General features: G+C 41.9%; 1 protein-coding gene across 1 annotated transcript; it reads right to left on the bottom strand.

Annotated features, from left to right (window-relative positions):
- Positions 1 to 4734: 4734 nt before the first annotated feature.
- Polr2d (RNA polymerase II subunit D) lies at positions 4735 to 14011 on the bottom strand. Its single transcript, XM_003478760.5, has 4 exons — positions 13856 to 14011; positions 12265 to 12445; positions 8470 to 8565; positions 4735 to 5933 (listed from the first exon to the last, which is right to left on the bottom strand). Exons 1-4 carry the CDS (start codon positions 13926 to 13928, stop codon positions 5855 to 5857), a joined length of 429 nt encoding a protein of 142 aa, XP_003478808.1. The 5' UTR covers positions 13929 to 14011; the 3' UTR covers positions 4735 to 5854.
- Between the last annotated feature and the right edge of the window lie 572 nt (positions 14012 to 14583).

Genomic DNA, 14583 nt, shown 5'->3' with positions numbered 1-14583 from the left:
AAGAAATATTACATTTTCATTGGATCAGGGCTAGCCGTGACCACCCAAATCTGCCAAGCTTCCCTTACCTGTACCCACGATACCTCTGGCAAGCTCAGGTCACTTCTTCTATTAAGAGTCTACACAAGGAAGAGAAAAATAGCTCAGAAATGACTGGCAGTTGGACTTTACCCACATGAAATCTTGTGGAGAATTTAAACAAATAATTAGTCCTGATTGACACTTAAAGCTACAGAGATAGCAGCATTTTTTTTTTTTTTTTTTTTTTTTTTTTTTTTTTTTGAGGCAAGGTCTTGTTACATAGACCAGGCTGGACTTGAGTTTAGTAGGTAACCCAGGCTGACCTCAAACTCACAATGATTTTCCTGTCTTAGCTGCCAGAGTATTGGCTTATAGGTGTGTGTCACCATGCCCAGCCCAAGAAAATAGGTTTTCCAAGCTGCTCTTCAAACAAATCACTCCTTGCTTTGGATCTTCCTATCGCTTGAAATGACAATGGATGATATTCTACCTCTCACATAACTAAAGGGGTATGTGGCCTGGGATTTAGCTCAGGGCATAAGTGGCAAGCATGAGGTCATGAGTTTGATCCCAGGTACCACAAAAAAGAAAGAAAGAAAGAACTAAAGGGGTAGCAAAGGTGTTATGAATAAAATATGAACTCCACTCTGGATGGAGACTTCAGTCCTCCAGAAAGGTCAAAAGTACCAACTAGACCCTAAAACAGACTCTGGCAAAACTCTGCAAAGAGACTTCTGAGCTCTGGCTTTAGTTACTGCCTATGGCCCTCATGAGAATTGGAAACACCCCAAAGACTGGGTGAAGTAAGAGTCCATATGAAATGCCATATGAGAGGGCTTTTGTGTCTTCTGACATGGTGATAGATCCTGAAGCCACTAAACTTTATAGAGTCTTATCAATCTGGGCCAAGTCCAACAAGATATCTAACAATATAGAAATAAGGTCTCAATAGCTCCTGGTCACAGGGGCCCTTTAAGGTTGCCCTGGGGACTAAGTGCTTCTTAAGACCTGGAAGGAGGGGACTCCAGTAGATCAGTTAAGACCAAAGTGTAAGGGGCCCCTCACAATTATTTTAGCTACCCCACCACTGTAAAATTGGCAGGTATCTACAGCAGGATTCACTACTTTGGGATCATGCCGGCTGTATCTGATTCACCCACAGTGACAACCAGAGAAGACTGAGTGTTCTGTTGAGAATTTCAAGGATCTCCTCAAAAGGATACAAAAGGACCAGACCACAGATAAGCCATCCTCTAATGACTATCAATGATCATTTCTAAATTGGTACTATTTTAATTGCTTTAACTGATTAAGATACTCTCATTTCTGATCTATTCAAAAGCTTTGTCCAGGACTTACTACAGGGAAACTTGTATATGGGGAGAAAGTAAGACTTTCCTCAAGCTGTGACCCATGAGTTATACCAATGTAAGTGGGCATTTACTCTAGGGTTAGGATTACTGGTCTGCATTCTGATTTGATTATTTTGTCTAATCTGACTCATTTAGTGCTATAATTTCCTTGTTCCATTATGATCACTACATGGCTTATAAAACCTAAAATCTCCTTGCCACTTTTTTTTTGGTACTGGGAATCGAACTCACAACCTCATGCTTGCCAGCTAGATGCTATGCTGCTGAATATATTTGAGCTATATTCCGGGCCCTGCCTTAATTTGCTTTATGTTATTACGTCTGTAGGTGACCACTGCTGGAATGGTAAATTCAGAACTGATAATGAATTAAAGGATGGAGTTTAAGAAATGAAGATGTTTTAATTGTGAGAAGGAAAAATCTAAAGACAGAAAGCTGCCCCAACGAGGGGTCAGGGAGTTCTGGAAAAATGGATTCCTGAAGACCACTTGTCCTTAGCTTCTTAGGGACCTTTTCTCCTAGGTGGGCCCCTAGAAATTGTCACAACTTATTGGCTCTCTGGGCTGTCAGAGATAGATCCTGGGCTACAATACTCCTGGCGCCACTGCCTACATGGCATTCTTTTTTTTTTTTTTTTTTTTTTTTTTATCGGTACCAGGGATCGAACTCAGGACTGCACGCTTGCAAGGCAGGAGCTTATGCCGCTGAGCTAAATCCGCAGCCCCTACATGCATTCTTTTAGGTGGGCATTTACTTCTTGCCCATTTTTCCTTATCAGGGCCTTATCTCTGGAATATATAGGTTAGCTAAGAGGAGTCATGTAGAAAGTCACTTTAGTGATTAAGGGGATTCATATCTAGTGCCACACTATACTGACGCTAGAGAGAGAATATAAAAAAATACATTTTGTTTCATTTTGTTTTTTGAGACAGTCTCACTATACAATTCAGGCTGGCCTTAAACTCACAGTGACCTAAAAGCCTCCCAAATGCAGAATTATAGGCATGCAGCACAATGCCAGAGGGTACGTTTTTATATGTTAAATGCAGTTAGTTACCAGTTTAAGAATGAGTTCTGTTCTGGAAACTGTTTCTAAGTCAAAATCATTTGTGACCCCAACAAAGTGGGTCTCACATACTTTTGACATAGATATACAACATACATTGCTCTGTACTTGCTGGCCAGCCCTTCCACGTCACCTCTGTTCTTTCTCCTGCTTCCACACATCCTGCACTCTGATTGGGCACTGTACTACTGTCCACTGTTGCACTGGTAATGAATTAAAGGGATGGAGTGAGCACACAGAGGTACAGCTGTGAGTGTCCAGTAAACATGGGAGCTACTTTCATGATTTGTTCACATCTATGAATGCTCCTCACGTAGGTCCGCTTGTATCTGTCAAAGTTCACAACTCAAATACCCTAAGTTGGGGACTTGCTGTACGTTTCCTTTTAGGTTAAGTAGCTCCTCATCCTACTGTCTCCTTTGCACTTTATTGAAGGTAAGGAGAGGCAGCTTTCTTGCTTGCAAGCACATCTGATTTCATCTGTGCTCAGTCAGCTCTCCCTCTGGTGTCTTCAATGTCTCCCTGCAGTAAAGCTTTAGCTCTAGTCAGGATTAGCCAGAAAACCTAACAAGACCCTTATTCTATTCCTTCCCTGCTTATGGATCACTTTCCCCTAAAAAAGTCACCTATGCTTAGTACCCAACTGCTATGAGACCCAAAACTTTTCCTTACCTCCTCCCACTTGAAAGAGTTCACACACTCTCAAAGTTCACGAAATCAATTCCCAGCACAAGATTGCTGCACCTACCTCCCTCTCCCACTTGGACCACTCAGGCACGTCCTGCAGTTCTGACTGAACTCAACCCTACCTAAGGTACCCCCTCAGAAATCAAGCCCTCCTATGCCTTCCAACTGGACAGGTGTTTATGCAATACTATAGCTTATTTAGCCCCTGATAAACAAACTGCTCTGAACAATCAGCTTCCGGATTCCCTCTTCTACCTTCATCTGAGTAAAAAGAATGATTACTCTATTTTTCCTCTTGGTGGACTTGGAGATCACAGGGATAGGTACAAGAACTATGGGGCCAGGAATAGCCTCACATACATTCCACAGCCTCTGGGCTCTTTGAAAGCCTCTCCCAGTTCTCCACCACCTTTAAAAGTCTTACAAGATCAATAGGTTTCCTAGTCCTGATGACCCTCAAGAGTTCTATCTAGGGATGCTGATAAGTCGGGGATATAGCTCAGCAGCATGACACCTGCCTGGCATGTGCAAGGTCCTACATTCTAATCCTGGTACAAAAAAAAAAGTGTTGACTATAGTACAGGGAGGTCTCCACATGGCTCTGAAGAACAATGCTGTACTGTAACAAACCAGGTGCTGTCCAACAAGCTGTCCATACCTTCAGGAATCTCAGTTATGGGAACAAGTGCCAGTTATCTGGCTCACTAGCAAGAATTTCCTTCTTTTGTATGTTTACAGTCTATTTGTCTCATAAACTTTTTTTCTTGCAAGATCCAACAAACCCACCTATATAAGATGGTTTGACAGAGATCCCTACCTCCCCCTCAACCACTATTTCCCTTCTCACTTAGCCCTCAGAGGTGGGTCAGTCTACTTCACAGCCACCTCCAATTCACCCAGTATCTCACTTGCTACCTGGACTGTGGCACCCTGCTCACGTGCATCCCAAATCATCAAATCCTACCCAAGGGCCACCAACTCTCTTTAAGTCTGGGTGAGAGTTCCATAATTCCCTATAGGCAGGAGTTGCTGCCACTCTCAGCTGGAAACAGCTGCAGAAAAGATCCCGACGCTCTCAATGCTCTGTACAGATTTATCCAGATTACATCTCTCAGGGGAACTCTTAACAGACAAGGTAGCTAAGCATTCACAGCTTTAAATCTGGGCTTTGAAAGAAAAACAAATTTTTTTTTAAAACTTTATTCTTTTAGTGTTGGTTTGTTGGTCATGGATTTTTTTAGGTTTTCTTTCCCACAGAAATATTTTATTTCTCCATCAATTTTGAACTATATAATTTTGCAGGTCTAGATTAGAAGTTTTTTTTTTTTTTTTTTAAATAGAGCTTGAAATATTTTCAAGCTCTCTTTTCTTTTAAGGTTGTATTGAGAAGTCTGTTAAAATTCTGATGGGTTTTTCTTTATAGGTGATTGGTTGCTTTTCCCTAACAGCCTTTAAGGTTTTGTTCTTTTCATCCATTTCTAGTATTTTCATTATTATGTGGCATAGAGATTTTTTTCTTATCAAGGCTGAGATTCTGTATGTCTTACTTATGTGTATGTTAAATTCTTTTTCCATGTCTGCAAAGTGTTTTGCCATTACTTCTTTTTTTTATTAGTGGAGAATGCAGACAACTATTTTAAAGGGAGTAAAATTAAACACAACAAAACAGAACAAAATGGGACATAAAAAAGAAATGTAAGAGATACAAATTTCAAAGCTAGACAACCTGAGATCTTCGCTATCTATCATATTCTCTTGATTTCTTCCAAATAGTTGTCCATGTCTTTGCATACAGAGAATTCATACAAAACAACATAGCAGAAAAATGATCTGAACAGAATGAGGAAGGCATTTTAGGTCTTCAAAACCAGACAATAGGGAAGTCACTAGTGGCTATAGTAGAGTCTCTCATTCTCTTCAAAATAGCTGTTCATACTTTCATGCATATTGAAGTTCAAAAAACAAAACAGGCTAAAATAACACCATTAATTAGAACAAAGCAAAACAGCGATAAAAAGTATTTGCCTTCAAAGAGATGGTAGAAGGAAATCCCCCCTATTTGATGCATTGCCTATGGTCAACCTCCCAAGGGATGTACAGATCACTTGGGAGTGGGGGAGATGTGGTTTGATTTTTAGCCCACGGGCCGGCAGGCTCACAGCTGCTTACCAGGTCCCAGCATGGTGTAGGTTCCAGTAAATGTGCACTCACAGCTGCTCACTGATGGGAAGGGTTGCTTGGTTTCCTGGCGCTCCTCACCCAGGAGTACAGGGGTGGGGGGGTGGAAGTGTGTGGGGGTGGGTTTGCTAGGTAATACTATTTTTACCCATACAAGGTTTCTATGTTCTCATTTACTTTCAAAATTACAAACACATTAATACTGTGCTTGTAGGCCTTACACACCTGAAATTGAAATACAAGGAATAAAAAAATAACATGGGGTTCAAAAACCACCACATGAGGTAGCTGACAGCTTGATCTGCACATTACCCCTCCAACCTTCACAGCAGCAAGCTTAGGCAGCAGCAGGCAACCACTGCCCAGGCACTCCAGGTTCAGTGACCAGGGGCTTCCAAGAACAACTCGAGAGCACACTGACCCAACCCAAGCTGTAATGTCCCCTCCAAAGGTTAGATTTCTGAAAAGCAAAGCCCATCTGGCACTGGAGAAAGTGGCACCCTCTAAGCCACTGAGTGATGTCTGGAGATTAATACTGAAAACTACGCTTTGTCTGGATGTCATCAAGAATCTGCTGCAGCTCTTCATCTTCAAATCGTCCCTCCAGGCTGAAAGAGGACATGATTGAGATAGTGATTAGCATTCTTTTTGCACTTTTTTCATATTTTTTTTTTTGGCGGAGGGGTCTTTTTGAGATAGGGTTTCACTTTCACTATGCAACTCAGGCTGGCCTCAACTCAAAGCAACCCTCTTGCCTTAGCCTCCCAAGGGCTGGAACTGTAAGTGTGTGTCACCGTGCCCGGCATTTTTAGCTGTTTGAGATAGGGACTCACTGTACAGCTCAGGCCGGCCTCAATTTGAGGCAATATTCCTGTTTCAACCTCCTGAGTGCTACAGCCATGTGTCACTACACTAAGCTTGTCTTTGTTTTTTGAGACAGTCTTGCTACAGAGTTCAGATTGGCCTTGAACTCACTATGTAGCCCAGGTTTCCCTCAAACCTGCTGCCTCAGCTTAAGGGTGGAGACTCTAAGCATGTGCTATGACATCCAGTGCTATAGTTTGTGTCTAGGTGTCCCCCCCATCTCCCACTCACACAGTCAGTTTTTACAGTTGACTGAATCCAGAGTGCGCAACTGACTCGTGGTGTATTGCTGAGGTTAAGGGCAGGTGATTGCTGAATCAGTTCATTCCTCTTTCCCTTTCTTCTGTCTCTCCCTCTCCCCCTCTGCCTTCCTTATTGCTTTATCATCTTCTGGCTATCATGAAAATCCCTTTTGTTTTTTTTTGCTTTACTGTCTTCCATTGCCATCAATTGTTGCCCCTCTGACATGTGCCACCCTGCCTTAGAGCCAGGCAATGATGGACTGTGACCTAAATACACCTTTCCCACTTTAACTTTTGAGTGTTGGGTATTTTGTCACTGCTTCTCTGCACTTCTTGAAGCATGTTCCTGTTTGAGCACCATTTACCCATATTCCCTCTACCTTTACTATTTTTATTTTTATTTTTTGAGAGTCTCATTATATAGTTCAGGCTGGCCTGGAATTTGTGGCAGTCCTGACTTAGTTAAGACTCCCAAGTGCTAGGATTACAGGCATGCACCACTTTGTTAGGCTACCTTTAACTTTTAAGTGTATGAACCCTTTGTCTTCTCTTTTTTTTTTTTTTAAATTTTTTTGTACCAGGGATCAAACTCATGACTGCACACTTGCAAAGCAGATGCTTACGCTGCTAAGCTAAATCCCTGATCCTCCTTTGTCTTCTCTTATAAAATGCTACAAAATATTTTAAGCATATAAAAGACAGCACTTTAGCACATTTCCAGAATCTGTCCCCTTCTTATTTTGAGACAAAGTGATGCCTGCCTGGCAAGTGCGAGGTCATGAGTTCAATCCCCAACACCAAAAAAAAACAAAAACAAAAACCCAAACAAACAAAAAAAACAAGTCTTGCTAAATTGTTTAGGCTGACCACCTTCCTCAGCCAACTGGGTTTGCAAACGTGTGCCATCACACTTGCCTAAACAGATACTCTTCGGCTTACTGCAGCTATTTGAGTACAGTTTATGTCCTTTATATTTGTTTTTAAACTTGATTATTTTTGCAGTACTCGGTATTCAACCTCAGGGCCTTTGGACTGAGCTACATCCCTAACCCGTTTATCATTTTTTAATTTATGCAGTCCAGGCTAGCCTCAAACTTATAGTGATCCAACCTCTGGGGTTGTGTGCCACAATGCCTGGCCTTTATTTTTAATTTTGAGACAGGTTTTCACTAAATTGGCCAGGAAGGGCTCAAACTCTAGGTCAGCCAGAGTGCTGGATTACAGAAATGTGACACTACATCCAGCTACTTACATTATTGATTGATTGATGCTGGAGATGGACTCCAGGGCTTCACACACGCTAGGCAAGTACTCTACCGATGAGCTACACCACCAACAATATTTTATTATTTTGGTACTTGGGATGGAACTAGGACCCCATGCATATTAAACACTCACTCTGCTCCTGAGTTACACTTACTTTAGCCTTACTTTTAAATTCTATAAGAAACCATTATCATACTATATGTATACTTCTCCAACTTTTTCTCTTAAATGCATTTTGGCATGTGTTAATGTTACTCCATAATATCTCAGCACATTTTTAAAATTACTGTATAATAAACATTGTATGACAATGATACAATTATTCACTTCTCATGTTATCCAACTTCTGCTCTAACAATGTAGCAACAAACAGGGAATACACATAATCTTCTAAGGTATATTTATCTTGAACTTTACTACACACAGACTAACTGTTCTCCAGAGTGACTGAAGTAATTTGTGCTACTACCATCCATGTACAAGAGCCTCAGCTGTTCCATTCTTGCAACTAGTGTGGTATAGAACCACTGTTTTCATAGTTAGAAAGGAACTCTCATTCAGTGTTTGTCACATCTACCCAAATTTAAATGCACACATTTTTAAAAAATTTTACTTACGTACTTATTTGCAGTGATCCTTCTGCCTTAGCCTCCTGAATGCTGGGATTACAGGGTTGTGCCACACACCTGGTCCTCATACATCTTTTAGACACAGTAATTTTATTTGTAGGAATGTATCCAATACACACAAACTTTTCACAACTGGTACTAACCTTGGGATAAGAGCCTTGGACTCCTCAGCAGTCTCTGGGCAAAGATTGGCCAAACAGGCCAGTTCAAACTTATGCAGCTTTTTCTGGAGCAGCAAACTGGTCAAGGAAGAAAATCAATTAATGATAAAAAAATCAATTGAAAAAAAGAGGTCAAATGCAGCTAACAGGGAAGAGAGAAAAGTATCTGTATCTTGCTTTGTGTTCTGCACACAAAACTGGAGAATCTTGAGGTCAAAGGATCTCCTACCAAACTGGAGAGCTGCAGTGAAAGCAGACAGAGCAGGGGAACGGAAACCTACAACAGCGTCGAGCACAGCTGCCATCGAGACACGGAAGCTGTTGCTTACCTTGGGGGCAGGGCCACCCTTGGCCTCCAAACTGATTTTGTTGCTCTCTGTTCTCCTAACTACTCTTTCTCCTCCACCTCCTTCCTATCCTTTGTTATAAAGTTTGCATCAAACACATGGTGTTAGATGTCCCAAGTCTATTGGATGTTTTGAAGTGGGAATAATTATCTTTTAAAACGACCTAAAACTAAATGGAATACAGCTTACCTTACCTTGTAAAACTCTAATGTAAAATGTTTTTTTTTTTTGTCTTTTTCGTTTTTATCGGTACTAGAGATCGAACTCACGACTGCACACTTGCAAGGCAGGAGCTTATGCCGCTGAGCTAAATCCCCAGCCCCAATCTAATGTAAAAGGTATCTTATTTTAAAACAACTAGAAATGTTCAACTTGTATAAAAGAACATTGTAAATACAAATATAACCATGGACAGAGTGCTTTCATAGCGTGTACCAGGCCCTAAAGCACTGTCTTAAAAAAAAAAAAAAAAAAGTTGGTGTGGTAGCACAGGCCTGTAATCTCAGCACACAGCAGGCTAAGGCAGGAAGGCACAAGGATCAGGAGCCTGAGGTCAGCCTGGTCTACATACCAAATTCAAGGGCAGCCTAGTTTATGTAATATGACCCTGTCTCAAAAATCAGAATAAAGGGGCTGGGGATTTAGCTCGGTGGCATAAGCGCCTGCCTTGCAAGCGCATGGTCAGGAGTTCGATCCCTGGTACCGGTAAAAAAAAAAAATCAGAATAAAACAAGAGGTTGGCATGGTATGCACATGTGTAATGCCAGCCACTGTACTTGAAAGGCTGAGGTCAGTCAAGGCAAGTTAGCAAGACCCTGTTCTCAAAATAAAAACTAACCAGAGTTCGATTCCCAGTACATATATACACACATAGAGTAAAAAGGACAGGGGTTTTACTTCAGTAGCTGAGCACGTGCCTAGCATGACAGTGGCCCTGGGTTTAATATCCAGTACTATAAAGAAAACAAAAACCAACCAAACAAAAAACTCCCAATACTATCTCTGATTTCCATGCAGAAGCCCACTTATGATAAACTTGGCTTTAGAGATGACTTATAAAGGTTTCTAATGGCAGCACACACCTGCATTCCTGATGCATAGCTCGGCAGCTTTTGAGCTCCTGGCAAGGCCGGATTACGCAGAGATTCTGTTTTTAAAAAAAAATCTATCAACACCTGCCTGGCAAGCGTGAGGCCCTGAGTTTGATTACTGGTACTCAAAGGAAAACAAAATCTATTTTCAGTACACTGCTATAGTTTTAAACTACCTGGGGAGCTGAGGTTAGACAACTGACTCAGCTGAGCAGATCAGGTTCAGACAGGGTAACATAATAAGACCATGTTTTCTAAAGAAAAAAAACCATTGAGCCAGGCACAATGGCACGTGCTTTTAATCCCAGAAGGCTGAGGCAGGAACATTCCAAGTTTGAGTCCAGTCTGGGCAACTTAGCCACTACCAAAAGCCTGTATCAAAATAATAAAAAAGGGCTGGAGATGTATCTCAGTATGAAGGCCCTAGGTTCAACCTCTCATAGTAAAAAAAAAAGAAAAAATAAATCAAATAAAAATTAAAAATTTTAAAAAGGAAAAAGAGAAAATACTGTATTTAGCACAAACACTGCACAAAATTTAGAAAACATAGTAATGGACGCCTGTCACCCTAGCACTCAGGAGGCTGAGGTAGGAGGATCACCATGATTTTGAGGCCAGCAGGGGCTACCTAAGTGAATTCAAGGCCAGACTTTACAACACAGAGAGATCATGACTCAAAAAAAACAGAAACAGAAACAAAATATAGAAAACACAAAAAAAACCTCATATCATTACCTAAGCAAAATTAAAGTTACCATCTCAGCACACATTTTCTTTTATTTTGCAGTGATAAGGATTAAAACCATATGAAAAGTATGAATTCTATCAACGATCTGCATCCCTAATTCCATTATTTATTTATTTATGGTGGTATTGGATATTGTTTTTATTTTTTGAGGCAGGGTCTCATCATATAGTTCAGGCTGGCATTAAATTCAAGGTAATCAAAAAAAAAATTCAAGGTAATCTTCCTACCTCAGCCTCTGAGGGCTAGGATTACAACTGTACTACCATGCCTAGCTCATGTACTACATATTGAACCTGGGGTTTTCTGTATGTAACTACCACTGAACTACCCTTTTATTTTGAAACAAATTCTCACTAAATTGCCCAAACAGGGCTCAAATTTGGGATCCTCCAACTTCAGTCTTCCAAGCAGCTGGAATTACATGCAGGTACCACTTCACTTGGCCTACTGTTAATTTACTATAATTATTATAGTAACTCATCAAATGGAAGCATCATAATTACTGATAAATATTTGGATCAGTGATAGCAAACCTTTTGGAGCTTTCAATGACAACAGCCAGCTGCGGCACACGTGCCATAGGTAGACTACCACTGGTTATCCTTGGTTGTTATAAATAGCTCTCCATGAGCTAGGAATCTATGCTCAATGTTCAGAGCACTTACTCTGGCTTTGATATCCAGCAAGAAAAAAAAAGGGTGAGGGGTGTACAAAGTACAGTGCTTGCCTAGCATAGGACAGGTCCTAGGTTTAGTCTGCAGCTCAGAAAGAAAACAGAAAACAGCAGAGCAGTTTGCTAATAGCTCTCTGAAAGGGGTTGAGAGGATATCTCATAGACTGGGCATACATGAGGCCTGAGATTCAATACTAGAACCCAAACACAAAACAAAACAAAAAACACAGTGGCCATTTTACGCTTATTATTTTACTGTATGTATGTACGTACTGCAGTATGTGGGGAGATAATACATGTACATAATGTTTTTAACTGATTTTTTTTATCTCTTTGGATTTTTGTTTTCAGACAGGGTCTCATTATGTAGCTTAGGCTGCCTCAAATACACAGTGACTCCCTGAATACTGTGATTACAGGTGCACACTACCTCACCCATCTAGTTCTTGGGACTGAACCCAGGGCCTTGCACAACTAGACAAGCTCTATCTTTGCACTCTATCTCCAGCCCTGTTCTAGTTTCATACTATGTCTTGCTAAATTGTCTAGTCTGGCCTCAAATTGGTGATTTTCCTACCTCAGCTTCCCAAGTAGCTGCGATTACAACCACATATCACTACACACAGCCTGATAAAAAATTTTAAGTATTTTCTGAGGGATATGGGGAAATTAAACGACACATGATTATCCTAATCAGGCCAGTTACTGATTTCCAACCCAAGCACATCAACAAGGTCTCTCACGTGCTAGACAAGCATTGTATCACTAAGCATGTCATACCCAAGGGCCCCATTTTTGAATTTTAGGGACACTATTCTGAACACAGAGATGAAACCTAGGAAAGGGGGACAGATGTCCACTTGCACATACCGGCATTGTAGATTAATATAAACTCTCCTTGAGAGTTTGCGCACTCACCTACGGACACTGGCAATGGTCTCTCTGTTTTTGAATCGACTGAATCGAGCTGTGTAGTTCAAAGTTTTCATGAAGACCCCAGAGAGCTCCTGCTCATCCTCTGCACTCTCATTCTGTTGCTTCCGATGCTCCAAAAGCATATGAACTTCGGAATTTAGAAGTGTCTCAGCTGTTTCAAATTCTGTTGTGAGAAGCAAAAATGTCAGCTGAAAATCTCTCTTCATGTTCATCTGAACACTTCCTGTCTTCACCTCCACCCATACCTTGTGTGCCACAGGAACAGCAGAGCTCTATGAGATGCTAAAACTGAGCTCACTTCTGACACTCTAGAACCTCCCCTGCACATGGAATTAAATGACACACGATTATCCTAATTAGGCCAATAACTGATTTCCAGTCAAAGCATCAACAGTGCAGAAACTCAGAACACTCAGGTGGTGTGGCCTGAACCCAGGTTTTCTTTTCTTTTTTTTTGTCTTTTTCCTTTTTATCCGTACAGAGGATCGAACTCATGACTGCCTGCTTGCAAGGCAGGCGCTTATGCCGCTGAGCTAAATCTCCAGCCCCTGAACCCAGGTTTTCTCACAAAGCCACATCCCTGGCCCTTCTTTTCTAAGACAGAGCTTTACAAATTTGCCCAGGCTGGGCCTTAACTTTTGATTCTCCTGCCTCAGTCTCCCAGAGTGCTGGGATTACAGGTGGGCACCATTGTGCCTGGCTGAACTCATAATCTTTACACTTCCATAACGCTACATTATATTCTTAATTTTAATAATCGTTAGCTGGGTACAATGGTGTATGCCTGTAATTCTAGCACTCTGCAAGGCTGAGGCAGGGGGACTGCAAGTTCAGGCCCAGCGTGGGCAACTTAAGAGAATCTGTCTAACTGAAAAAGAAGCCATGGTAAAGAAAATGTAAAATTTTTTGCAGTTTGGCATTTACATGTGTTACAGGGATGCTTAAAATTGGGAAATCACACCTGCATCAAGAATAGCAGCCCGACTTTTTGAACCAGTTGACAAATCACTGTCCTGTTACAACACTGGTAGTCGCTGTGGGCAGTCAGAAGTAAACTAGGTTTTTAATGCGACAGAAGGGGCAATCAAAAGCTACTTTGCATCTGAGCGCAAGAGTGGTAAGAACCTCCTCGGAAGAATGAGGCAGGTGGATCACTGCGAGGCCACCCTGAACTATATAGCGAGATAATGCCTCAAAAAAATGAAAAAATAAAACGCCAGACGTTCGGCAGAAATCTGAGCTGAGTACACTTTACGCTTAACTTTCCTACTGCATAACTACTGATTAAAATCTGTCCTGACCGCTCTAGCTACGCCTTCGCTTATCTCTACCACATAAAAACAGGTAGTAAGGGCAGCTGGCCACCGAGAATCCCAACGACCGAGGCGTGGAGTCAAGAGGGCCTTCTCTGTAAGGAACTAAGCAAAAGCCCCACAGGATCCGCCTCTGCCTGGCTGGCCTTCCTGGCTTGGCAAACCGACACCAGCCTCGACCACCTGCTGCTGCCAGGCCCACAGCAAGGCCAGGATGACGCCAGATTCGCAGTGGGGAGCATCACAGCCTCGGGTCATACCTTTGGGGAAGATGAGTTGTGAGGCGTCCTCTTCCACGTCGCCAGCCCGCGGATCACCGCCACCGGCCGCCATCGCTGCGCTGTGGGTATCACAAAAGCCGCCGGAAGCGGAAGTAGAAAGCTGTGCACTGACTCCCGGGAAGGGGGCGGGACGAACCCTGGTGTGGAGCAGGCGCGAGAAGCCTAGAGGCGGGACTCCAGCCTCGCGCCCTCTGGGAATGGGTACCCGGGCCTGGGCTTGGGTCCCGCGTTGGCCGTCCGCGGGAAAGCCTTCTTGAAAGCCGGTATCGGAGTCGAGGATATACCTCGGCGGCAACAGTGCCTGCCTGGCCAGCGTGAAGTCGTGAGTTTGATTCTTGGTACCAAAGGAAAAAAAAAGTAAATTAAACAGGTGAAAAATAATACTGTTTTCAACTTTAAGGAAAAAAGACTTTACAGTAAGGGAAAAAACAAAAAAAACAAACAAACAAAAAAACATACTCATGAGCCAGCAGTATTTAGTAATGTAAACCCAGCTGATTTAATAAACAAATAGATATTTGACAAAAGTAGGTATTTATGATTTGTAAGTACAATCTTATTTTGCTTTTTTTTTTTGAGACAAAATATCTAAGTAAATAGATAAAAGAAATGGATCTGGCCCTGAGAAGACAGTGTATGAAGCTGTGAGTGTGAAGCCAAAGGTGCTGTGGAGACCCCAGAAGTTTAGAGAAGCTGGGAACTGTGGA

The sequence above is a fragment of the Cavia porcellus genome, unplaced genomic scaffold, assembly GCF_034190915.1.
Source record: "Cavia porcellus strain 051 isolate PalLab524CR breed Dunkin Hartley unplaced genomic scaffold, mCavPor4.1 scaffold_12, whole genome shotgun sequence".
Lineage (NCBI taxonomy): Eukaryota > Metazoa > Chordata > Mammalia > Rodentia > Caviidae > Cavia > Cavia porcellus.
Note: the sequence above shows the minus strand (reverse complement) of the source record. Positions and strands in the feature narration are given on the sequence as shown.

Bases quoted from the DNA above. Each gene is read 5' to 3' on its own strand.
- Polr2d (XM_003478760.5), bottom strand. From the start codon at position 13,928: ATGGCGGCCGGTGGCGGTGATCCGCGGGCTGGCGACGTGGAAGAGGAC. The intron at 8,566-12,264 runs GTGAGTGCGCAA...TTCCTTGACCAG, and splicing joins ACCATTGCCAGTGTCCGTAG to TTTGCTGCTCCAGAAAAAGC. The intron at 5,934-8,469 runs GTTAGTACCAGT...GTCCTCTTTCAG, and splicing joins TCCAAGGCTCTTATCCCAAG to CCTGGAGGGACGATTTGAAG.